Source organism: Temnothorax nylanderi, unplaced genomic scaffold, assembly GCF_030848795.1.
Source record: "Temnothorax nylanderi isolate EJ_2023f unplaced genomic scaffold, tnyl_v1.0 TNYL_tig0014_pilon, whole genome shotgun sequence".
Lineage (NCBI taxonomy): Eukaryota > Metazoa > Arthropoda > Insecta > Hymenoptera > Formicidae > Temnothorax > Temnothorax nylanderi.
The window spans coordinates 1299432-1326106 of NW_027249076.1; the positions used below are offsets into that span (position 1 = coordinate 1299432).

Below are 26675 nucleotides of genomic sequence, written 5' to 3' on the forward strand. Positions count from 1 at the left end.
TCTTTGTCTCTTTCTTTCTTCCTTTCTCTCTATTTGATAAGCTGCATTACTTAGATTAAAGCTATTAAAGCATAATATTGGATTTAAGACATCTTAACTTGAAAAACTTAACGTTTAATGAATCAGTGGATGTCGAACTTTTTACGATGGAACAAAGACGATGGAACCTTATCAAGGAAAATCAATTATTACCGTTGAGTTACAGATGTATATACGTGTGTATGCAAATACAATTGCAATGAATAGTGAGGAAGAAATTTGTATTTTGATTCTGAAACGAAAAAATCGGTATTTCCACGAGAATAAATATTTTTCCGTTCCTTTATTCGAGATATGTTAGAGCTATTCACAAAGTAAGCTCGATACAGAGGCGTAGTAGATACAGAAAGGCATATGTACCTACAAAACAAAGATAAAGCAACGGCAAGATACATCGAATGGCGCTGAGTTTCCGAGGAGACGCATATACTCACTGTAGATTTCGTCATCTTGGAAAGTCGCTGTTGTCTAACTCTTGACGTTTCAACCTTACCTGCAAAGTAAAAAACCTACGCGAGGAGAACGGGAGGATGTCTGCTTCATACAAGAGAAAGTGACTCATTTACGCAGAGTGACTTCTCTACAAACGCGCGCGGTCGCAAATTCCCGAAATTCAGCCGGGTAGATAAGAAGGTGCATTCGCGCGCGCATAGAACGTAAAAAAGGGCAGAGAGGACAAGAACTGTGCTTGGAACGGTCCGGAGGTACCTAACGCAAGAAGACGCAATCTGCGAGCGTATCCGCAAAGGGTACCCTTTGCCCCGCGCGCGCGCGCGCGCTTCTCGGATGGAGGAAACTCCTCGACTCCGTGCTTGCGGTCCGCTGCTGCTAGTCCGAATTTCGCCGTTTGGTGTTCTGTATCGCATTAGATAGGAGTCCCGACGCGGCCGGCGACGGATAGGATGGGTGGAGAGGAAGAGGAGAGAAGAGAGCAACGGCGCGGCTCTCGGGAGGGATAGAGAAAGGCGAAAGGCTCGCGGGGTTGCAGGATGGTAGCGGCGATGGTAATGACGACGGCGCGAGCGATGGCGAGAAGAGGGTCGCGGGGGATAGGACAAGGGTGGAGGAGAGGAGGGCGCACCGCAAGCTCGAAAGTTGGGAAAAAGCCAAGGAAGGGGTTGTGCTTGGTGCGCGGGCCAGCCGGAGGGCGCAAGCTCCGGGTCTTCCTGTGCCCTCCCACTCGGCCGCGTGATAGGTGGAGCTTTCCTACCCGCCAATACATGTCCCGGGGAACGCGTACTCTCGCTCCCGAGCGGCGCGAGTAGTGCCGAGCCGCCGCCACCGCCACCGTCAGTCCTTCCACATCCACGAAAACGCGCGTCCCACGGTGGTGGTACCGTGGTGTGTGGTGGCCTCTCGGCGCCGGCTCCGCTGCTGCTGCTGTCGCGCCATGCGTGGCTGATCAGGTCAGAAAGGGTTGTTGGGGCCTCGGTGAGAGAGGATAACGCGCGCGTGAGATAAGGCCGCGGAACACCACCCGAACGCGAGCGCGACCGCGGTGACATAACCGTCGGCGAAGGGCGGCCAGGAGTCCGTCGAGTGACGGGATGATATATCGTAGGGATGTATGATCGAAAGGGTTGGGTCGGCAGGTGAAAATTAGCGCGAGCTCACATCATACGGTGTGCTGTGTGCGCGAAGAGAGATGTCGGTGAACGTAAGAATAGTTCTGATAATGTGGACCGATGTGCGCGGAAAGGTCGGTTACGTGACGGCACGAAGAGGGTGAATCTCTGTTATTCCGGGTCTGGTAGAAGCGAGTTGTGTTACCGAGGTATCGCATTCGTGACGGAACGTCGGAATCATGCAATAATAATTATCTCGTTTCGGAGGATATTTTACCGATGACGGAAACTTATACATACATGTATTACATTATAGCATTCTCAAAAAAATAATTTGATTGAAATGGATATTCTCTTTCTCCTGTTTTAACTTCTTAAGAAGAAGAAAATAGTTTGATAATAATCGAGGAGTGATCGCGTGATGTGTGTGTGTGTGTGGTATTCCAAATAATATGATACAATACAGTATATATTAATTTTCGATTTTGATTGTTAGCATGATGTCTAAAATTGTGCGAACGTTAATTAATTTTCGCAAAAGCTTTGGTTTGGATTATGCATCCATAATGAATAAATTCTATAGCTAAACTTCTTTCTCCTTTAATTTGCTCTTTATTAACAGTGCACATTATGTTATACAATTATAGTCAGTTATGTTTTATATGTTGTATATGAGACATATTAATGTCACATAGAGAATTTATTAACACTGCGCATTAAGTTTCTTAGCTGTTTTATATTTTACGATCGTTGCGTGACAATTTAGCATGCTCTCGTATAAAGTTGTCAGTGTAGAAAAAAGTAGCGATCTCGATAAAGATACGAAATTCTCAATAAATTACTGGTTTGTATCCTTGCATAACGACTTAACGGTAATATGTTAAGGCGCGTAAATTAATTGGTGCGCGTGGAGTTCTTAAGGCATTCCAGTAACTGTAAGCAGTTATACGTATATCCGAACACGTATACGAAATTTTATAAATTTATGGATTCAGCGTTGCTGAATATATACATACATATATATATGTATATACGGATTTATCGATTGCATGACATTTCATTGCAGTAATGAGAAAATCGTGAAACTAAAGTAATATCGTAACATTTATATGGTCGTAATGAATAAATTCATGAGAAATATAAGTATTATAATGATGGAAAGCATATCATAATTATTTTTAATATAGTCAAGAAAAAACGCGTCATTTCTAGTGTAATTACTGGAGTTTTTAAAGAGACAATATATGACACATTGATGAAATTTGAAATCTCACATTCCTGATAATAAATAAAAAAATACAAAGGTATAAGAATATGAAACGGAACTCTCTAAATCTGAATCAGTGAATAGTCACTGATTCAGATTTAGAGAGAATACGAACAAAGAATTATTAAATAGAAAAAGAATTTTGAGAATACCCATGTAGGGGGTTGGTCAACTTGGCCAAACATCGTGCCAATCTCGAACATATATCAGTACTCCGATATAAGTAAAGCTGATTGGCCAAAAGGTGGCCGAACTTTGGAGCTTAACCATCGCGCGAGATTTGCAACCGATATAAGCCCAAAGTTTGGTTCTTCGATGGGCCAATCTTGAGTCAAACACTGGCTTTATTTATGTACACCAAAGTAGGTTCATCTATGTTGACCCAAATATCGGCCTTGATTAGAATTACCAATGTTGGTGATAAGATTTTTGGCCGAATATTGGCCGAATTTAGGCGCCTAACTTTGGATATGCGATAACGCACCAAACAATGGCCATCACGTTACCTACCTCGGCAAACTCTACATAGGTAACAGTAAATTGATAAAAAATATACACTGTTTTACAACGAAGAAAGCGAGTAATTAACGCGAAAAGTTTATGTGAGAAAGTTTGCAAAATACTTGGATACATTAATTGAAACTTTTCTATCGCGATGTAAAGCAACAGCAAAGTAACATCAAGTTATTTACATGTGCATTTTTATAACGCTTTTATTCACGATCATTCGAAATAAACTTCTTTTTTCGAGAAATGCATCGCGATAGATGGAAATTACTTCCGAGTGAAGCGCTGCCAAAATGCGGGGTGTGTCTATACCGCGTGTGCTATCGAGCGATAGAAAGAGATTATGTTCGTAACGATACATAGCAGGAAATATTTGGTACGATATGCATTTGAGCGATATTGCATTCGTTGTTTTTCCTAGATAGCTAAAAAGCGTGATATGTCCAGAGGATAAATCGAAAATCTAAACAACGTGAAAGATAAATTTAAAATACAGCTTCGATGTGTTAGTATTCAACGTGGTATAAAAATAAAAAGAGACGTTTGCGAAGAAAAGAAAGCAAGTATAATTTATAATATATCTCTAAAACGCGACCTTACTTTCGTGTGCATGTAATTTTTACATCGAGTTACAAAATACGAAACAGATTTTTGAATCGCGTGAATCTTATTTTATTTCATATTTTCAAAATTCCACGAATGTTACGCGTTACGTGATCCTGTTAAAAAAAATTTTGTTATTACTGTGAAAAATTTTATCCTCGAACTTGTATAGTTTATTGAAACGTCCATAAACTGTTTTTATTAATTACATTTTGCTTCCATTCTATCGAAATTCAATAATATGCATGTCGCGAAACGATACGGAAGACAACGCGTGAATAAATTGCTCTTTGACGACACCAATGACATTTTAATCGTTGACTTGTATTACACTTAACTCTCTCTCTCTCTCTCTCTCTCTCTCTCTCTCTCTCTCTCTCTCTCTCTCTTTCTACAATTTTGGTGCATAACGTACTATATCGTGGAAGGCAAGTAAATTTAGGTAATGAGACTTTCCAAACATGTTAGCATGAGCTCTTGTTTGCCAGATGCGCTAACACATAAATTCCTGTTTGCCGCAGCACATAGCAGCTACGAAATATACTTCAACGGATGCTTGCAAAGCACTTTGAACATACCTTATGATGTGAATATAGACTGATTTCTCTCATAGGTATATATTTTACGCGATTTTATGAATAAGTATCTTCGGCGATGCTAATAATTTCAAATATTTCCTGTCTTTTAATTAGTTTTTGATTTTTTCTACTTTTGCTGCAGTATAACTGACATACCGAGAACAACGTAAGGAGAAGTAATGTGAGATATAAAACGCAAATATGGAAGGAAAATGGATTTAAAGCGCTTATTAATAAACCAGAGCCGAGATAGAGCCTATACGCATTGGCAAATGTAAACCGAGCTAATGAGTAACAAGATAAATAGGCACTCCCAAGTTATATATAAACTAAATTTCCGAGATATATCGGTCGTTATATACAGAGAAACTCTCCGTGTTGTAAGATACTTTCGTATGGCTTTTGTATCCCACAAGTATGATCTTCGGGTAACGGTAGATCGTATATACACGAGTTGTGAGCTGGGTGATCGCGCGAGAAAGGTGTGCCGCGCGATCGACGTCGAATTTTCTCTCAGTCGGCTTTCAGCCGGTAGATCGTTACCATCGATTCGTTCGGATCTCTCGTCGATCGCTCCTCGTGCGTATTGAACAGTCGCTCGTGACTTCGCATCGCTTGAGACGCATCAAGAGCTGCGAATTTCTCGTCGACGTATATCAGTATCTTTTTATTCGCGCGTTCCAAATATCCTTCTCGTATTGTCTAAAAATATAAATCTAAATAGAGGCACTTGTTCCGATGTTATATTCTTTCGATTTAGATCGTTCTATCGCTACAATCTTTCTTCGTCGCCGACCCATGGTTTTTCTTCTGACGTTTAAATACCTCGCGATAAATTCCCTTAATTTACAAATCGAGCAGGTTTCCTCTAATTCACATATGATCATCGATAATAACTAAAAATTTAAATTACACTGGCCAACGTATCGTAGTTATCCTTGAAAATTAAAGATCATCGAGGTGATTGACGAGGTCTGTCCATGAGGAAGATCAGCGCGAAGCTCATTCGAGGTGTTCTTTTCGAATTGCAGATCGAATATAAGTGCGCGCGTGTGGTTCGTGTGTGTGTACATGTGCCATCGTCACCACCGTCCGCAGCAGTAACGGAAAAGAAGAGGGCTCGACCCGCAGTGGCCGGAATCATCGAAAAATGGACGCGACGCCGCAGCGAGTTATTTCCGGTTTACTTTTGTTCGTCCTCGTCACATTACACCTCGGTAAGTTCCTTTCATTGTTATAATAATTAACGAGCATGGTGCGATCGTCAAACCGCGCTGGAGTACACGACATTATGCCGGTCCGGAGAAATCAACTTGGAAGAAGAAAATGGCGCATAATAGTGCTTTCTCGGTTGCTTTCCGGAAGTGTTTTAAATATCTATGATTATTAATTAATTAACAAGTTTCTGTAATTTTTCATGCCAATTTTTTACTAGTATTATTGTCGAGAATGCAAGAATCACGACAAAAAATATTTTTAATTATATTTTCTCGAAATATTCTTTTAAATTTAATTTTTTTTATACGTGATCATCAATTACGTGATTTATTTATGACATCGTGTACTAACCATTTAAATATCATATTTTATTTATACTTTCGATATTTATCTGGATCTTTTATTGACTCGTACATTTAGTTTAGCATTATCGCGTGATAATATCGTAACGCTATGTGTAAACGTCCGTAATATATGCGTGACATATTACGACTATGCACACAGCCATTTTTCCGCATACCGTGAAAATTAATATATTTATTCAGCTCGTAATAGAGACTGGCATTGTGGTGTGTACTCCGAGAAAGCTGTGTTATAATAATTTAAAATGGATTCGCGTGCGGTGCATCGCGCTGTAGAAGCAGTGCAAGCAGTTACCTACAGTTATTGTTATTACGCCGCGCCCATTATTTTGCGGTAACGTTCGCATCTCGAGTCTTGTTATTACACAAAGCGATTTAAATTACGCGGCCTTCCGTTCCATGGTACAGGCGGATGCAGGAAAATGCTTTGTGGAACGTTCGCCGGCCTCTTGACCTCCCGGAGAGAAAAATACGCGGCTAGTTTCGTAAATTTCGCCAAACTCCTCTGTGCAATTTGCGTTAACTCTCTGCGCGGGATACATCACTTCACACAATCGTCATTTAGCCGAGCTGTTTATAACAGAAATAATATAAAGACTTCAAATTACTATAAAAACAATTAATATGAAAAAAAAATTAATATGAAACATAAACGAGGTGATGTAGTATAAAACCTATTGTCATCTTGTCAGCTTTTTTAAGGTCAGACGGCTTAACATCATTCTTACATTCGTATACGTATGAAACGTGTTATCTATCGCGATACAATCTGACAATGAGAGGAGCAAGGTCTCAAAATTTAACCTAACCACGGACAATTTACGACCTTGATCCACCTTCGGATGCTGTCAGCTCGAGAAGGACGGTCTGCAACGAGTTCTTTTGGTATACTTACTCTCTCGGTTTCAAAGAACGCAAGATACTCCCTAAGACATTACTTTCCTGCGTTTTCTGCATTTATTCACGCAACATTGTTATTGGAATCGTACATATAGGATTTAAGAATAAAAAAGCTGTTTTTTTTTTAGATTCGTTTGTATGTATATATCGGACCGTTTTATTTAAAAACGCTATCGCGAGAGTATAAGATTAGTTCGCCATCTTCGGAAGTATCATGGATCGGAAGAACGTTCATGTTACATTGCGAAAAAAAAAAGGAAAACGATAATTCAACGGCCTTGTTTTACACAAATTCGATCGTGGTTGGTCGTCGTTAACCGGTAAAAATAATGTCGCGATGTCGCCGCCAACACTCGTCGCGACTGCGGCTGCAACTTGAAAACTTTTAGCGACTTAGAACGTAAATTGCAAAGGGGAAACGGGGACGCGGCCGTCTTGACGATGGGACGCACAAGTAGACGGCGGTAAATACGTCGCCGTAATTGCATAATGTCTACGGTGTGTGTACGGTCCGCGCCAAGATACCGAAGCCCTGGCCTGGTTTTTGCTAGAGGACTTTCACTCGGCATCACTATCTTCCTCTTTCTCCACCTGTCTCTTTCTGCCGATGCTGTGGGTCGTTTTCCGTCTCGTCGCTCGTTCCTCGCTCGTTTCCTCTCAAACGTCGGTCTCATCGACCGAACTCGCTTTCAAACCAGTTCGCCATCATCGGTGATTCGAAGGGCTCCGCCAAAATCGTCGGATAATCCATTTCAGCGATTTCACGGCGAACACAAAGGCGTGAATAAGTCAGCGTTATCGTACCGCTCCCTTCCGGGAATTCGATTTGTCTTACCTTGCTTTACTTAATACAAAGTAATATCGGATTATCCATCTCATGTTTAGTAAAAAATGAGTTATTAAATCTCTTTACTGTTTAAAATGCCAGTAACCATGAATTATGACGCGCAAAGAGTCTCCGAGTAAAACATGCAACGAGATTTTATATAATCCTATATATGCTTTTTGATTCTTGAATCTTTATGCAGACGTTCTATCAAAAATAACGGTATATATTTTTTATATATAATACCGATTCTTTGTAATAAATGTAATTTTTTAAGAGTGGGCTTAACGGAGTTATAGTTTTGGAAAGATGATTTTAAAATATATACGCTACATATTTTTTTTATTAATTTTATATGATTTTCGAAACTTAATATAATTAAGATTTTTCTTTCAATTTATTATCATAGACATTGTACGCTAATTTCATGCGTACATTTCAAGCATTTTGTAAATGTGATGCGATATAATGCAAAAATTGTAGCTGTTTTTTCATTAAATAAATTTAATTTTCACTAAATAAAACGATATATATTAATTACAAATATTACAATTTTTCTCATGCTAAATCTAAATTACATTTGGAAGAAATTGAACCTCGAGAATTCTTCTTTACGGATTACTTTCTAATCAAGTTCTATTAGTCTCTCTCTCTCTCTCTCTCTCTCTCTCTCTCTCTCTCTCTCTCTCTCTCTCTCTCTCTCTCTCTCTCTCTCTCTCTCCATGTTCTCTTGTATCTCATTTTATCTTTATTTACGGAGTGTTCGCTTAATAGACGTAATGTACGTATTGAAATTCTTTCGTAATTAAACTCAAGCTTTATTCTTAAACCATTGTTTCCACATATCAAAACGTGTTTTATAAAAAGCACATTTCACGTGATATTATTTTTACAGGAATGCAGAAATTCCTCCCTCGCATGTAAAGCGTTATTTCATAATCTTTATTTCTTCAATAGCTTATACATAACTGAAAAACTATTGATCTCTATATTATCACATATGTATTAAGGAGAGATTTCTACAGCGCTCGTAGGGAGCTGTCCGAGGCCAAGAATACTCTATGATAAAAATTCTCGCTGACGATCACCGGCGCCCACTTCAGAGGCACTACGACAGATTCCAAACGTCGAATCGATGTAAAACGAACACCGACGCGCGAGTATCGGCGAGGCGAGCGCGTGTAGCCTCCAATAAACCCCGGTCGAAGCCGTTCGATCGCTCTCGACGAATCTCGAATCGGACAATACCCGGCCTCCTGACGCGGATACGGTCCCTCCGGCTCGTCCGGGATAACCCGCGAGGTCTCTCGGGCATACATATACGCCCGCATGTTGCCGGCGGGGCATAATACCACGAGTACAACTCCCCCCGGTTGTACTCGTGCGCTATCAAACACGAGGGGGGGAAAGAAAGAGATGCGCGTCTCTCTATCTGTCTAGCTCTCTATCCATCTTTATCTTCTTTTCCGGGGATTACTTCCGGGTCAGCGAGCCAGTCTCGATCGCGCGTTCGTTCCGCGCTCTTACAGATTATACGGGGTACTTGTTGGTGCGTGACGCGAGGCGGATCCCGAAGCGCATGGCGTACCCGTAAGCTGCGAATCCCCCCCGGGCGCCGTGCCGCGAGCTGCGTCGTCTCGAATCTCCGTTCGACGGTTCGGATATTGCGAATCGTGGCACCGACAATATTTCACGAGAGATCGACCGTTCATCGCTCGACACATCGGCTCACGTTTCACGGATACTTGTTCTTCTGTGGAGAGAGCGTACAGAACGGGCCAAAAGCCCACTGTCCTGAGAGCAAAACTAGCCGAGAGAAACTTTAACGATTTTTGTTTAATACTTGGACCGTGTCGTGTCTCTTTCTTGATTGCTTTAAAACGTTACTTTTTAAAGAGTGGTATACTGTAGGAACCTATTTATCTCTCAGAAAATGGCACTCCAACTTAAAATATGTTAAGAATATTCAAGCTTTCAGTTTAGTAAACTTATTGCGAGATATCTATAATTCAAACTTTGAATAATCCAACTATTATTTTGTTCTAATACTTATTAAAAATGCGTTTTGAAATATACAAAAATAGTAACGATTATAAAAGATTATATTTTAACTTGAACACGATTTTTATTTTTCATTAACGCGCGTAATAATACACGTCATCTTTGCCGAATTAGTTTGAAGATACGCACTGACAAGATCCTTTAAAAGTTCACGGTATAATACGGAAAAAGAGGATTAGCTATTATAGCAAATCTATAGTCGTAAAATATGGATAACTAACATACTTTGCAGCGAGAGCTATATTTTTTTGCAGCGAGGGCTATAATTTAGCAACAGTAGCAAAATCTCTTGCAATTATTACTAAATTATAGCTCTCGCTGCAAAAAATGTTAGTTATCCATATTTTACGACTATAGCTATAGTAGTCAATCCTTTTTTTCCGTCCATGATGCTTGCTTCATTATTGCAAATTAATATGCGATGGGAAACGACGGAAACGTCTGTCGCGTCTATGCGATTACGAGCCTTCGTAACATACACGAGGCGTTTGTTTTCTCTGTTAGTTTTCAGTACCGTGGGATTATCGAGCTTCGGCCTACGGTCCACAGTGTTCAGCTTGCTCAGCCTCACGGTACACTACGGTGGTAGTACTCGTCGTAGTAACATTCGTAGTAAACCACGTAATGGTACACGTGAAGGCGCGGGTTGCGCAAGCGCTGGGATATCCTTCATAGACGTATGCGCGTGTGTGAGTGTCGGGTGCCCAGGGGGATTTGTGTATGTGTGACGTGCACGTCGTAATCGTCTGCGCTTTTTCGCGATGCGCTTCGTGTCTGATAACTAATGAGAATAAAGGGGGACGACGAACAACGCGTCGCGGTACGCTATCCATTACGAAAAATCATCGTGTAGCAATTGATTAATCCAGGATACTTGCTGATTTTCCGCTTTCTTCCTCGTCTTCGCTTGCGCGGCTAAGGGAATCGCACAATACGCGGAAAATCGAGAGAATATTTACATAGACAATACGTTGTATAACGCTAGAGATGTTTGTGGTGTTTGCACAGTCGACGGTATCGGTAGTTCGCTTTGGGTATTTGGGACGTGGCACATGGTTAGCACATCGACATTTTATTTTCGATATTGTATTGGAATTTGACACTTTTCGAATATTATATTCGATATGTTTTTACAACATATACCTAACAACTTAGATTTTCCTTAAATCATTGTTGCGAAAAATTTCTTTTCTGATTATCATAAGCGACAGTGATTAATTTTTCAATCTAATATCTGGGTCTTGTATTTAATGAATGGCATGAAATATAATAACAGGTATACACACAATTGCAGGCATGTTGTCACATTTTCCGTCTCATAACAAGTTTCAAATAATAAGATAGTCAATACGTCATTCTACATAATAATTTCATAATGGAAAATTATAGATCTTATAAAATAATAAATCTCGAGACTTGATAAGAGCTATTTGTAGGACATTTGACAATTACATGCTTTCTACAAGAGAGAATTCAGGTAAATTATTACTTATATTTATGTGGTGCTATAATCTTTTATGCATTAAACGACAATTAAGATGCAATTATGCTTCCTCTGAGAGCAATGACAGAACATTTGCACAGCTTGAAATAATAAGGTTGCTAATTAATTCACTTTCTATTCTTATATAGAGTATAGTTGCGTCTTATGATTTCGACCTTGCGTTCACTACGCACCTTGGCACTAATAGAACGAATTTACAATGCGTTACAACTGCTTATGGAATTTGAGCAATGCGTCATCCTTTCTCACGTCCATGATCTAGATTACCATTGAAATCTGTATCTGTATCTGTATCGTTCTTCAAAGCACAAGATTTTTAAGATGACAACGTTATTATCTCTTGCTAGTCTTCGTGAATAATTTGACAACTATATAAGCGAAGTGAAGAATTGTCGCATAAATTCCAATCAATGTCGTAAAGAGATTACGGTATGAAATAAAATAAAATAAAATAAAATTTTATGTGAAAACATCTATGGATTTTAGTCTAGAATAACTTGAAGCTAATCAACATACATATTATTATATATTGTTGTCGATATACATCATATTTGATAGTTAAACTGAGATTTATTTCTATTTTATGGCGTAAAACGCGAAAATAAGAAGATATTTCACAGTATAGGTATTCAAACGTGAAACATTTTTCTCCGTTTCAAAATCGCGGAATGGCGGTCTCGGTACTTTAGCTCTCGAATCTATTGATATAAAAATTGCAAAAGTTACAGTACGGTGTCCCACATGTACAGCAGGGTGCACTCTATGTAATTGGAGTCGGTAAGCGGGATACATTTAATGCGTATACTTGTTGCTCGATTGCCAGATGTGCGATTCCCAGCGTGGCGTTTATATGGATGTTGGGAAGTGATGAGCATACGGCGTCGGCCATCCCCAAATTCTGCGGCTCAAGCTTAATCGATGTAAATGGCCGATTTGAAAGAGAATGAGATGGAGAGAGAGAGAGAGAGAGAGAGCTTTTCCTTCGATCGTTCTTTTCTGCCATTAATCGCCACAATCTGTCGTAATTTACTACCTGTGAATATTACGGAAATCGCGTCATTCTTTGATCCAGGTTAAATCCCGAGCAAATCGCGACATTTGCGATCCGCGCGATTTCCACTGCGTCTTTCTTCATGCCGGATTTTCGTAATCGCGAAGACATTCGTCGATGATCGTGTTCGTTAAATGCTTCTGCGACGTGTCGACCTTGTTAGAAGCCGGACGAAGACCAGGCGATTTGGCCTGATCACTTGAAGCAGATCTTGTGTGACTTTGCGATTGTATTCTCATTTCTACTTCAATTCTTAATCATCGCTTCGCCTTTATGCCTGAAATTTAGTATTATAAATTTCGAAATATTTGCATACGTGTCTCTTTGTTAATGCGATTTTCAGCTATTTATTATTAAAAGATTGGCTTTTTTACGAGTATAGTTATATACTTTTATTTTAGGCTTGCTTCTTTACAAGAATAAATTGGTCCGTCGCAGGCACACGCACTTAGATATGAAATAAGATAGCGTGTTTGTCAGTTAATCATAATTTGAGAGTGAAATTAAAATTTTTATTCCCCATACTGCTTCCTGAGAGTTTCTTTAGCTGGAGAATATTTCTTTCATCTTTTACGTCCTAAGGCATAAGAACCGAGATTAATTTCTTTCCTTAAATGCGTCTGTATATTCAGAATAATATATTGCAAAGGGAACATCCTTAAAAGATATATATATTATTTTGCATATTTGCTTTAAGTATTTATCCTTGTTATCGACGATGTTTTCGCTATTCTATTTTGCTACGTAAGGTAAAGGTACCAATACCCGGACATGTACCTATATCGGAAACCTTTATTATTTATAAGTATAACGCGAATTAAAATCAAAGATAAAAGTATTTTTTCTTGTAGTTTGAAACTTTAGTTATAATATCCAAACGTTTATTTTCATAAATTTATATTTTGATAAAGGTAAGGTATCCGGACACAGATACGTGTCCAGCACGGGGATTCTCTAACTCCTTAACGACAGTTTCGGTATCGTTGCGCAGCTTTTTTATCATATATAATACGTGCGCAACGATACCGAAACTGTCGTTAAGGAGTTAGAGAATCCCCGTGCAGGTATTGGTACATTTCCTATGCTTAAGTGTCCGGGTATTGGTACCTTTACCTTAAATACGCTTTTTCAAGTAAATGCGATTTGATGCGGATCCCGGGTGATTCTTATTTTTTGGAGGCATTGTGCCATGCCCGACTTCTCGTAATCTCGGATTTTCGGTCCCGGCTTCCTACGTTTTGAATTTTCCGATAGGATCTCGTGTGTGTCGATATTGTAAATTAATCGATTGTATTGACATCCGAGTCTTGTATGAAAACTTCTCCTTTCGCGGATTTTCTTCCCCCTCTCGTCCTTTGTCCCTTTTTGTCAAGTCCTTCCCTTTGCAGCGCGATACCTCGGCAATTGTATCGCTTCTACCCATTACCAAAACGAACAACTCGATCCCGCGGGGGTGAGAGAGAAGCCGAGGAGTAACGTTGAGAGAAACAATTTAACTAATGGATATCGGCCGGGAAAGTCCTACGATTGCTTTGTGCCTCACACCTTCATCCCGTCATTTTGAGTTATTTGCAAGGAAAGAGTGTAAAAAAAATGTCTCTTACGCAATGATTATACGACGTGTCGCGATAGAAATAATTGCTAATCGAGAGTCATGAAAAATAAAAGGAAACACACGCCGCATAACAAACTTGCAAATTCCATGTGATTTTGTTGTGTTTTTTGCGCCATGACACTCACAAGGATTCTCCCTTTTCTGTCTGTGTTTCGTGTTTTCTACCTCCTTTCATGCCCTCGTGACGTCCGACAGTCGTAGTTGTTGATACGCGATTCGAATTCCTACGGAAACCGATCGATGTAGACTGGCATTCACTTGGGGTACAACGACGAGAATGCAGGTTGAGGATTTGGTGTAATATAAACGCGCAAGACAGAAATGTATATAAATAGAAATTACCATCCGAAGAATTGACATTTATTACGTACATGTAAAATATTAGAAACACGGTCCAAAACATTACATTTCTAATTATTTCTATACAAATATTTTTTTTAACTTTTTTTATATTATAGCTTACGCAACTCCTCGACTTAAAAAAAAAACTAATTAATTCTGAAGATTATATAATTTAAAACATTTCAGGGCTAGTTTCTTACCTGCGGTCGAAATAATTGTACTTCTCGGTATTTTTGTTCCTTGAAATGTCAATAATCTCGATAGTAGTAAAAATCTATCTTATAAACTCTCATCTATATATAATTAGCATAATCATTTAGTCGACATTTCAATCGACTAAATTATTCGGCCTGTTATTTGCAGCAACAAGTTAGCGATGGAATATTCGAATTGACTTGCCGATTGTACCTTAGACAACTGCCATTTGCGTATCTTCCGAGTACATGATGCTTTATTAGATAGGCGGGAGGTACACGTTCCGTTACGAGATCAGTATCGACCAGCCGTCTTCCCTGTTTGTCCTCCACAAGTGCTTGCTAATTACATAATCAAATATCACAAACTAGAAAAAAGAAACACTTTGACCAAAAAATCGTGTTTGCGGCACAATGTACACAATGTACACAATAAAAAAATCTGATTCATTATCATCATTAAAAAATCCTTCTTCTTAAAGAATTTTATAAGTTAAAAGATTTTATATTGTGTGATTAAAAATACGATTTTTTTATGAGATGACGAAAATATATTACGGAATGTTTTTTACAAACAGATGAGCAGTTTCTTCTATACGAATTTAAATCTTAAGCTATTACACGCAATTTTCCTCTTATCAAGTAATAATAATAAATGTTTAAAAATTAAATTATTTTTTAAAATAGAGATATATCTCATATAATGTAATCGAAAGCGGGCTCGATCAAGATTAACGTTAATCGACGTTGCAACCGAGCCTCGAAAAAGCTGAAAATAGCGTCTTCCGGAGTAGGTTAGCCATTAGTCAGCCGGGCGCGACTTTGTGACTTCCGGTAGACGATCACGCCACGCCACGCTACGCCACGCTACGCCACGCGTCATTGTCATCATCGTCGCCGTGCGTAATGCATTGTACACGGGTGCATGACAAATGTCCCGGCTCGATATCATTATCGCCCAGTCTCGCGCCACGCCGTCCACCTCCAGCCTCGACGACGACGCTTCGCCGGGGGCGATCCACCACCTTCGATCTCGCTCTCCCGGCCCTTTCCACCCTCCCAACCCCTCCGTTCCGACGATTTCGGTTCCCACGGAGCGCGTTACGTGAAACCTGCTTCTACTACGGGGCACGTAAATACGTGTACGTCGTTCAATCGATATGCGACGGCAGCCGCATCTGCGTGTCTGCGCGCGTACGCGTACGCCTGGTGCGCGCGCGGGGGATGACATTCATATCGCGGTAGAACTCAAACACGAATCGAAGAGAGAGAGGGATGGAGCTGTGTAATATCGCTTCCCTTGCCTACGCGTTTTAGTACGTGCTATCGATGCGAGAGAACGTTTGGCACGATCTTCGTTCACGATCACTTTCATTCGGAATATATGTATCGCGAATATGTATCGAGGTAACATGAGCAATTATCGGACTACAAATTGTGTTTCCCACAATTGAATGTTTATTACAATTATATAATTTGTAATATATAGTAAATAGTCCCAGGGGTGATTCATAACATTTAGTAAATAACATCTTCAAACATTAACGTAGATGTACCGTTTTAAAAGGTTTAATGTAAATTTAAATAAATTGTCGTAATTACAATATACAATTTATGGAGTGATTGTAATTCTTGTTGATATGTGGTGTGCAACAATTTTCTTTCGTGTTAACGCGCGAGAAATAATGAAGTTAATAAAACAAACGATTATAAACGAGCGAATATTTTTTTCCATATTTTTACGAATAAATAAATATTTTCTCTTTGATATTTCAGTCTGATACTCCAGCTTCTACAGACTTCTCGCTGTCGAATGTTCATTCGCACTATTAATTTCTCTACACCTTGTATGTTATCGAAAGGGCGCGGTTTCGTTTAAAAGAAGAAATAAAGCGAAAGTAGGCAATCACGAGATAAATTTTCAAGTGGCGCAACAACCACGTCGCCGTAAGACGACGTTTTTATTTTCAGTATCCTGGAAATGAACGGCGCTCCGTGGTGCGACTTGAGCCACCGGTTCCGTCCTCGCGGCACGCGTTCTATTTCCCCGAGATTTCATTCTCTCTCTCTCTCTCTCTCTCTCTCTCTCTCTCTCTCTCTCGCAACGACCCCCTGCCTGGCCGCTCGAGCCGAACGTTAACCGATCGACCGAGAGGGGTTTCGCGCGTGATGTTTCCAGCACTCGAGAGCCACGCGAGTGCTTATATCGGATGGCAAACGCGGTCACTCAAGAGCGGAACGCCGACGGGGACCTTCTCCTCGTCGTACTCGCGCCCGGTGAAGTGCGCGGAATATAGCGTATTCGGGCCGCGCTCGCCAACAAGAATCGTACGATTATGTCAGTGCGATATTGCGAGGGACGACGGGACGGTGGTCTTAATGCATTTGGCGAGGTAGCTACGCATCACCAGGCACCCTTTCTGCAAGCTCAGCACTCACCCCCCCTCTCTTTCTCTCTTTCTCTCTGTCTCTCTCTCTCTCTCTAGCTTCTCTCGGTCTCTGTTCCTATCTCTCGTTATATTCTTCCTCTCTTCATCTCTCTTTTCCTCTGTGTTCCTATGTGCCTCTCCTTATCCCTCCTCGAGAGGGTATAATGGCCCTAAAACGAAGCGGGCGAAGTCCTTGGCTTTAATCTCTTAACGGGCAAACGACAAAAAATATCAGTCTTACTCTTCTTACGAGATGGATAAAAGTCGTCGACTCGCACGTTCGATTAAGAGATTACCTCGTCTGCGATAATTATCAGCGGCGATGCGTCTCTTGTTTAGGACGCAGCTCTTTTACGGATTTTGCTATTCCTTGTTTAACTGACGCTTAAATAAATTTTACGGAAATTATTTTTGCCAATTTCTACTTTGTAATTGCGATAGTTTTTATCCCAATTTAGACTAAAGTGAATGTACTGAATTTAGATAAATATATGTGTAATAAATGTTTACACAAAGTGAATATTCTTCATAAAATGAAGATATCAATCAAAATAACTTACTTTACTTTAAATACAAACAAATAACTATTTATATTTAACACTCTTGTGTGTGCGATTAAAAATACACAGGAAAATTAGTGTTAACTAATTGTGATAAACATTTGGAAAGAAATAAAAAAGTATGAAATCAATTGCTAGTTTTTAAGAATTGATTAACATTTTATTTCATTTCACAAAATAGTCTATAAAGTGACTATCAAGTAATCTTTTAATGAGTAAGTTGTTAATTTTATTACTTAAATTTAGTTTTTTCCTATTACAATATACAGTAAGGATTAATTCCATGTTTTGATAATGAAATATGATAATAAACGACTTTTACATTTCACACTCGACTTGAGTTATGATGACACGAGAGTGAGCTTGACTTACGATATACATATAGGAACGAGTTAGCTGGTATGCTGGTTTTGGACGGTAATATTTTACGAACATGTCTAGGAATTCGTTCTGCGATGTGCAAACTGCTTGAACTACATCTAGAAATTACATTGCTGTATTTGAGAACATAGTAACTGCTCTGCTAAATACGCTTTGGAGTTGTGATATATTAACATTCGAATAAACTTCCCTTATTTGTATGCCGAAGGGAAGCTAAACGTCTGAACATTTTTATGAAGCTCCAAATAAGTCACAGTGGCATTGCTTTCGAACAACCTCAGAAAAAGACACAATTTAATTTGGTCTAATATTTTTTTCTGGTTTCCTTCTTAATCACTTATATATTGATACGTCATGTGCACACAAAAATGCAATATGTAAATTATTTCATAAAGTCTAAAATTATTGTATAAAATTAAGTTTATTTGAATTATTTTTCACATTAATTTTATATGTTCAACATGCGTCCTGTGTTGATTGTTGCTATTGTTGATTGATGAGTTTTAAATAATTACACACATATCTGCGTTGTATAATTTATAGCTGACTGTTTCCGTAATATTCTATATCTTATTGTTTATGTGTGAATAAGTTTGAATAATTATTTCTTTCACAAGAAGATAAGAATTGATCTTCAAATCGCATAATCAGCGCGCATGTAGTCCGCAAAAGTCCGTTTGATAGTTAGCGAAATATAAATTACACAATCTCGAGATATCCGTACTTGATAAACATGTAAATACTGGCAAGTTGAAGAGAAAGAATTTATATATTTCTAAAGTAAAAAAAAAATAGAGGAAAGTCCCCTATTATGAGATAGGATCCTAATATGAGATGGCGGAGTTTTTTCATGGTGGGATCAACAGATGGGGCCTATATAGGGCCTTTTAGCTTAACATATCTCATATTAGGATCCTGTTTCATAATAGGGGGGACTTTCCTCTCTCTCTCTCTATATATATATATATATATAAATTGTTTTTAATTCTGAAATTTATTAAGATCTCTTAAAAAATTTGTTATTGTACAGGTTGTGCGTATTTAAATTGAATATGCTAAAAATTATTTCAAAAAAGCAATTTTTTTAAATATCACGAATATTATTATAGAATACAAAAATTATTTCTATACAAGATTTCTATAGTTCTATGAATCTTAGATTTAAAGTAAATGCAATTCGACGACTAAACCTAAATATTTTGCAACTCGCTGATAATAAGAAAGATGCAAGATGTTTTTTTTAATTCAACTGAATGCTCGACGATCGGGCGAATAATAAAACGCGCGCGTGCAAATCTCTCTTTCCATTAGTTTCAAATTCACGCTGGGTGTCGCGACGATGGCTCTGTCGGTCGGGAGCACTTAGAAAATCGATAAGCCCTGGCTCGCTTGATCCGCCGTTGGCTGCTGCCAGGCCATATCTTGATTAAAATCAGTGCCACCGCCCGGTGCTCTCCTTTCTTCGGCGTTTCCCCGCCGGTTCTCCCGCTCCCGTCGTCGCCGTCGCCGCCGCGCGATGAATCCGGTTAGTCTCGTTAACGTCCTAAGTCACAGAGAGACTCGCCCGCCGTCCCCCGTTACTTTCTCTCCTACGGAGAAAACCTAGCGTGCGGAGCGACGCGACGGGGGAATCACCTGGGAACATCTCTCGCCGTTGATGCTCGCTTGCGATCGAACGTGATATCGGAAGGAAAGGCTGGCTGGGTTCGCTTGGTCGACCACGTTGCGAGATCCGTGCTCGACGAAAGTGAAAGCTCACATACGTTGCCCGGCGCGCAACCACCGATCGCGTACCGGCTTAGGAATGTGTATCTCTCGAGCTACTATTTCTGCTCGAACGCGCAAATCGAAACCGGTCGTAGAAAATCTATCTCTTTTTCCATTTCTTTTTCTTGCCGGTGACCCGCGATCGGCGATGGGAATTGAAAATTGGAGATTTGCGGCAATCGCCGACGCGGACGTTCGGAAACACGCTCTGCGAGCGAATACAATTTCCGAGGGGCTCAGATTTCCCGTGTGTTGCGGACCGATACGCGAGACCGATCTCCACGCGCGGCCGAGACCACGAAAACGTTGCGTTTCTCCCTTGGGGAGGTGCGCGATGTTCGCAACGCGACGCCGCAAATGCAAACGCGCATCCAGCCACTTTGTCCTGATCCGTCTGATCCGTCACCGCGTTACGTACATACATCACGATGCGCGTTCGCGCTTTGTCGAGCAAAAAGCAGATTAGGTCCGGCCAATCCTCTGTTGAATACGCGTCACAAAGAATCCATCGGATTCGTATGACAGCGATAGTAAAGACCATCATACGTCATCACGCGCTAACGAACCTTACGCTCACGCGTACGCATTTGCGGCGCATGCAATATGCTTTGTGTCGAGGCTCGATGCCTCGGGGCCAAGGGGGCATTTCCTAGGTGGCGACGGTCCCTAAGACGACCCTAGCTAAGATCAATGTGTGTCGGGGGACTATTCGAAGAACCTATACACAATTCGGAAGCCGATCGGCAGAGAGGGAGAGAGAGACGGATAGATGAGGAAGGGGTATTGACAAGTGGGTGCTGTTTACCGTGCTCAAATGTTGACCGAACTCCCTCGATCGTCCTAGCACCATATCCTGCTTTCAAACTAATCTCGCGGAGTCTATGGCGAGCTTTCATTTGTGTAGTGGACCAGCTAAATGCGTGCCTCCCCGCATCAATAAAGGTTTCGTTGAAATTAGTCTGGAATTTTTTCGCGGTAGGAGATATAAACAAATGGATAAAACATCTCGAACATATGTATAAAGTCGTAGGTTTATTATGTTGACTAAAGAGCTATTAAAATTTAGTGTCATTTTCTTAAAACGTGGTGCTCCTCTTTATTTCATATATCGAGAGTGAATGTACGGTTTCGATAGAGTAATACAGGCGCATATATATGTGCCTATCTTTCATCTATTTTTAATGACTCTTTAGTTAACATACTGAGACTGTGACGCGACAAACAATAAACAAATTTAGATGTATTTGTTTAGATGTATTTCTTTCAAACTTCCAAACTCTCGGATGGATAATTAGAGTAACTATGGAAATCATCTTTTTCTTGTATAGAATCTGGTAAGACGATCCTTCTATTCTTTTTTTCTGTAAATATCAAAATCCTTGTTTCAAAAATATGAATTTTTTAATTACTCGCTGTCTCGCGCGAGTACTGATGTGTATAACATGAAAACAAATGGTACAAAATATCCATTGAAATATTTACAGGCGACAATTTGATTCAAATTAACACAGGTCGAGAAAACTTTTATCTAACAAAATGACAAAGAGATATGTATAAATGTATATATACTGAGATTTTTTTTATATTTTGATGTCACAGATCGGAATATGAATAAAATTGGCCAACTTGTTTGCTTAAAACTCCCGATTTTACTGGCGTAGAAGATACCGAGCATGTTCGCGCATGAATATGATTCGTCATTTAATAGCTCGCCATACCGTCGAGCTCACTGCACCGCCCGAAGCCGATATTCAGCCCGAATGTTGAGCGAATTCAAGCTCCAATACAGCGCGCGATCCTTTGAGTCTTTCGGAAAACTGCACAATGAATTTAAACCAGTGTAAAGATCAATCTTCAAATCGAGTAAGATATATTACTCGTAGCTGAATAACGGCTATCCCTGATAATGTCTTTCATTAAAAATGATCGTGATCGTGAAGTTATATAATCACGGTATAATAGCAACTCAAATTTAATGGAATATATTTAAATTACATTTAGTTCGATCTACTTTTTATTCGATTTAATTTTTAAATTGTACACGAATATTAGTAGCATTGACGTTCGTTCCACACATATAATTCCTAGAAATGATACCTACTTTAATACTAAACGACACTGAAAGTATCGGTAGCAAATCTAAGCATCCTCAGCTACGCCACGTTGACGGCTCCACGGAAGTAGGTTGATGATCAAGACGTCGTTGATGTCGGTCTTTAGAAATGACGCTGAAGGCTTTTATCCCACCCTCTCTCATCGTCCACCCCGTTCGGTACTTTCACACTGACATCGGCGGGGAATCCTGGGTCCTCGCGAGCGTTTCTTCGTTCGCCCAACCCTTCCTGCTATAGCGGGAGGATATTACAATGAATGCGACAATGAACGCAATGATCGCTATCTGCTGCGTCCTGCACGAGGGGAGGGTGTCGAACCACCCTTGCAGATCCCGTGGACACGCGCGCATCTGTGACTGTAAAGCTCTCCGTACACATGAACGGGAATGTGTGTGTGTGTGTATGGTGTGTATACACACTACTATACGCCACCGACTAAACTACCCCCGACTGGTGCCTAAACCTGGTTCCTCCCCTTTTATTATGGGCAACGACGGTTATTGGATTGTACCGTGCTATTTGTTGGCTGCCACGCTAATGGATCCATAATCACCGGGACGAATTAACGCGCTACAACGACGCTAACGGGCCGCTATTTTAAATACAGAAATGCCAACTGCACGCCACTTATTCCACATGGGCACTTAAACGATCGCCGTTAAGTGAATTTTTCGGTTGTTACTGACGCTTGGGAATTTTGATTTCATCCTTTAAATTAACGATTTGTTTTACTTTCTATATTAATGTCGCATATCAAAAATAGTGCGCATATAAAATGAAGAAAATAAATTTTGTACGCTCGGCCGTGTGTTAGCTTTTTTACTGTCATCTTTGAAAGTAAAATATGGAATTTGCAGCTATCTCTTCTCGTAAATGCGTTTTATGTAAGCTTTGTGTTTATTAATTTCAAGAAAAATGTCTTGGAAATATTTAAGATATATTTTTAAATATTTGTATATTTTACCATCGTTTTTTCTAGAATTATTATATTACGTAATAATATTATATATCACGCAAATATTTTGCTCGATTCGATGATATTAAATACATTTTTCAGATTTCGTACGTTTCGCTACAATAAATGGAATATTTTTACCACATTCAAGAATATCTCTCATTTATATGTATTCTCGCAGGTATTTAACTGAGCACTTTTCATACTCGATATATCGAATTAAGAGAGTCGATAGCGAGAGGCGGTCTTTGGGTCCGCGCGTGTTCCACGGTCGACTCCCCAAGGATTAAGGGCTAAGTCCTAATCCGCTAATTTCATTCCACCTCTTTTCGCGTCGAACCTCTACTTCTATTACCCTTCGGACGTACTTGGTTAAGTTTCCGAGAGGCCCCCCGCGTTTCGGCTTTTAAACTTACTCTTCCCAGGCAACCCAGACGCACGCCGATCATCAGCTCTCTCCAGACCTCGGTCGTAAACGCCCTCTGATCTTTACTGCCGCGAGTGGATCTCCCGATATATATCTATATATACATTTACAGCGGCCCGGCTTTACGGACCTGTCGAGCAAATGAAATGAAATTCATGCAAATCGCGGAACCGCGCCACGCCGGCTTCCCTTTGCGCTGTCGAGGCGGCATCGCATCGGTTTTGTATCGGGGCGGCGATGCGTCCAACCTACATCACGAGGGTGAAGCGTACTTCCTCCTTGGTATCCCCGATTCGCTGCTCGTTTGGACAAAATTCACAAATCGTTGTAGCTATTTTTCGAGAAGCCGGCTTAGTTAAGTCGAACGATCCCGTTGTTGAGAAGCAGGCGGTACACGTGCGAGTGAGGAAGCGAACAAGAGGGTAGAAAATAATAATCAAATTAAGTCTTTTTTTCGCGCGTACCATCACTAATTATTTTATCTGTGAAAAAGTTGTATAAATCGTTCATTGTGCAAACGACAAAAAAGATTCTGAATTATAAATGACATATTAGTAAATGTCATTTATAAATATAAAAAATATATGTATATGTATATTTATGCATTTTTATTCCGAGAAAGAATTCTTTAATAACCATGATGCTACTTCTATTTTCAGGTTACGCCAGGAATGGACCCAATTATTATGGTAAATTAATCGGATCTCTACAAGAATACGCACACGGCATCAAAGGTAAAGTATATGCCGTTGATGACGCAACGATATTTATAAAAGGATTTTGCTACGACGGCACCGGCCCAGATGCTTACTTCTGGGTTGGGAATACCAGCCAACCCAATCCCGAAGGTTACATCGTACCTTATCCCGAGACTGATAGGGGCAGGTAATTGATATTTTATTTCTATATTTATAAAATAATTATTTTATATGCGAGGAAAACATATATTTCTCTAAAGAATTGATCATATAAAAATTTACAGCAATATTACCTAATAGAATCACGTTATCTGTATTAGAGAAAAATAGCACATAATTGATTTCAATTAATTAGGCCATTTGATCCTGACATTATTTCTATATTTTGTATTTCTACATTATTTCTATATTTGTAATTATATTATATGAGAAAAACATATAGTTCTCTAAAGAATTGAGTAATCACATAAAGATCTACAGCAGTACAAGTAGAACAAAGTCATCCGTAGATTAGAGGAAAACAGTACATAATTGATATAAATTAATTAGGCCAATTAATCCTGCTTGTGTCGCACAACGATAAACGAGTAATTTTATGTGAGACTGATAATCCGACTGTCGCGTTTAACGCGGAAAGGTGAGGCTGTGGATACATACGAATATCGTTTTGTATATACCAAAACGATACATTCGTTGCACGGGATTTTTCGAACGTGTACTAAACCGGGTAGGAAGCAGCCGAGTAGAAACGTAATAAAGTGCTCGCGCAGATGAAATCCGAACGAGATTGGCGTATAATTCCCGTTTTATTAACTGCACTCTTCCCGCGCACGACTCACTCGTTCGGCCTTCCTTCTGTTTCTCACCCCCTCCCCCTTCCCCCCTCGTCCCGCCACCCCTTTCCGCATATACGGCCGCGCGCACAACGGGCTCTTTGAATTTCATTTCATCCCTTGGTTACGGACTGCCGCGCGTTCGCCCTGCATCACTCTCGCCACCTCCTACCCGCCGCCCTTCTTTTCGGCCTTCTACATCCCTGACCGCATGCACAACCCGCCTTCGTCCATTTCCCCTCGATCCTGCTCGCTTGATCGTTCGCGCGACACGCAAATTCGTCGATGACACCAAAAGGCGTTTAAAATCAATCAAATCTGTCATTGTAATAAACAAGTTAGGTCTATATAGCTTCCGGAAATAACTAATGGAATACGTTATGAAAGAGTGTAAGAAATACATGCAAGACGTTCAAGTTCTAATCTAATTACATTGTCGATATAAATAGAGCGACATGTAAATGTCAGAAGCGGTTGAACTTTAGAAATAGAGAAGAGCAGAGTTTTTATTATTTCCCGAGGAGTTCCGGCTCTCATAAACTTATAATTTTCGAAATAATTGCTTCAATTACACTTTACCGCAGTGTCAGTTACGTTTAAAACTTTTTATATGTTTTACTACTTTTATTTCTTTCTTTTCTCTTTAACAGTGATCCACGAGTATTGGAGGCGTACAACTACACAGACATTATCCTGAGGCTACCCGGAGGAAAACGCATACGAGACATTAAATGGTTGAGCGTTTGGTGCAGAAGATTTACAGTGAGTAAATTACAGCTATCGATCTTGATATTTCGCATGCACTAATTGCATACAATATTTTGCTTTGCTAAAACTAAATCTGCGATTTGAACTCTTCCATAATTTTAATTAATAAAAAATCACCTGCTTTTTGTATCGAAATATTATAGGTAATCAATAAACATCTCTCTGAGCGCTTTGAACATTCTGCTGTGATCAATAATTCGCATATTCAATTCATATATTCGCGGTTATACGAGATGTGCGTCATTTTCGACGCGTCAGTATCGATGAAATTTTTATTTTCGATATTCGCGCGGTAATCTACCAGTGTTTCTCGGAGGATTTCCGCGCGCGACGCAAGACGTTCCCTGTTAGACTCTCCGGAAGTATATCGCGCGACGAGGCGCGTTTTACTCCAAACGCCACGATGCGCGGAGAATATAGAGATAACTTGATTTTTGAGAAGGTTCAGGGAAGCTCTATCGGACGTGCATTCGAGGTCAATGGTGCGTATGAGATGGATACGGAAGCCGAGTCTAGGGGGCCTCGTACGCGTGCACGTGCGTGTGGGTGGGTGAGTCCTTCCCTTTTCTCGGCTTTCTCCCGCGTCTCCCATTCGGGTGCACGCCGGTCTAAACGCGCGTGCGATTCGCTCTTTATCTTTCTGGTATCTTATTCGCACGCGAGCATGTGAGTAAACACGCGGCGACGAAGGTATCACGTTGTCAAAAAGATATATTGAAATTTCTTTTTATTGACATTCGATGTAGCTTAGAATAAAACCTGAGAGAGTTGCACTTCACGATGGGTGACTTGTCCTTATACGTATAATAATTATACTTCTCACCAACTAATAAATTATTATTAATTTAATTTAATTATTATTAATTATTTACATTAAACCAACATCTTTTCTTCGTTTGCTCGGAAGTTGGCCGTATGACCTGTATATTTAATAATTTTACTCGTTGTCAGTAAGATATTTTCTAAGTAGATGATGATTCTGTACACTTTTTTTCCTTTTCTTACCTTCTCATATTTTATCTGCATCAAAACTCAGCGTTCCTTTCTTTCTTTTATGTTTTGCGCGATATATATGGAGGGGTAAAAACCAGAGTGGTGTAAGTCAAATTTT

The 26675-nt window shown here is 39.9% G+C and overlaps 1 protein-coding gene across 6 annotated transcripts in view; it reads left to right on the forward strand.

Annotated features, from left to right (window-relative positions):
- LOC139768156 (protein Skeletor, isoforms B/C-like) overlaps window positions 1-26675 on the forward strand; it is a 71943-nt gene that overhangs the window by 17579 nt on the left and 27689 nt on the right. For 2 of the 6 annotated variants that reach the window (XM_071698068.1, XM_071698074.1), the window contains exons 1-4: window positions 1255-1445; window positions 5591-5776; window positions 23925-24150; window positions 25447-25558. In XM_071698068.1, coding sequence (XP_071554169.1) covers window positions 5710-5776; window positions 23925-24150; window positions 25447-25558 — 405 coding nt within the window. In that variant the 5' untranslated portion in view covers window positions 1255-1445; window positions 5591-5709. Of the gene's footprint in view, window positions 1-1254; window positions 1446-1477; window positions 1814-2768; window positions 5139-5319; window positions 5777-23924; window positions 24151-25446; window positions 25559-26675 lie in introns of those variants that run through there. The other 4 variants (XM_071698072.1, XM_071698069.1, XM_071698071.1 and 1 more) reach the window with 3 other exon arrangements.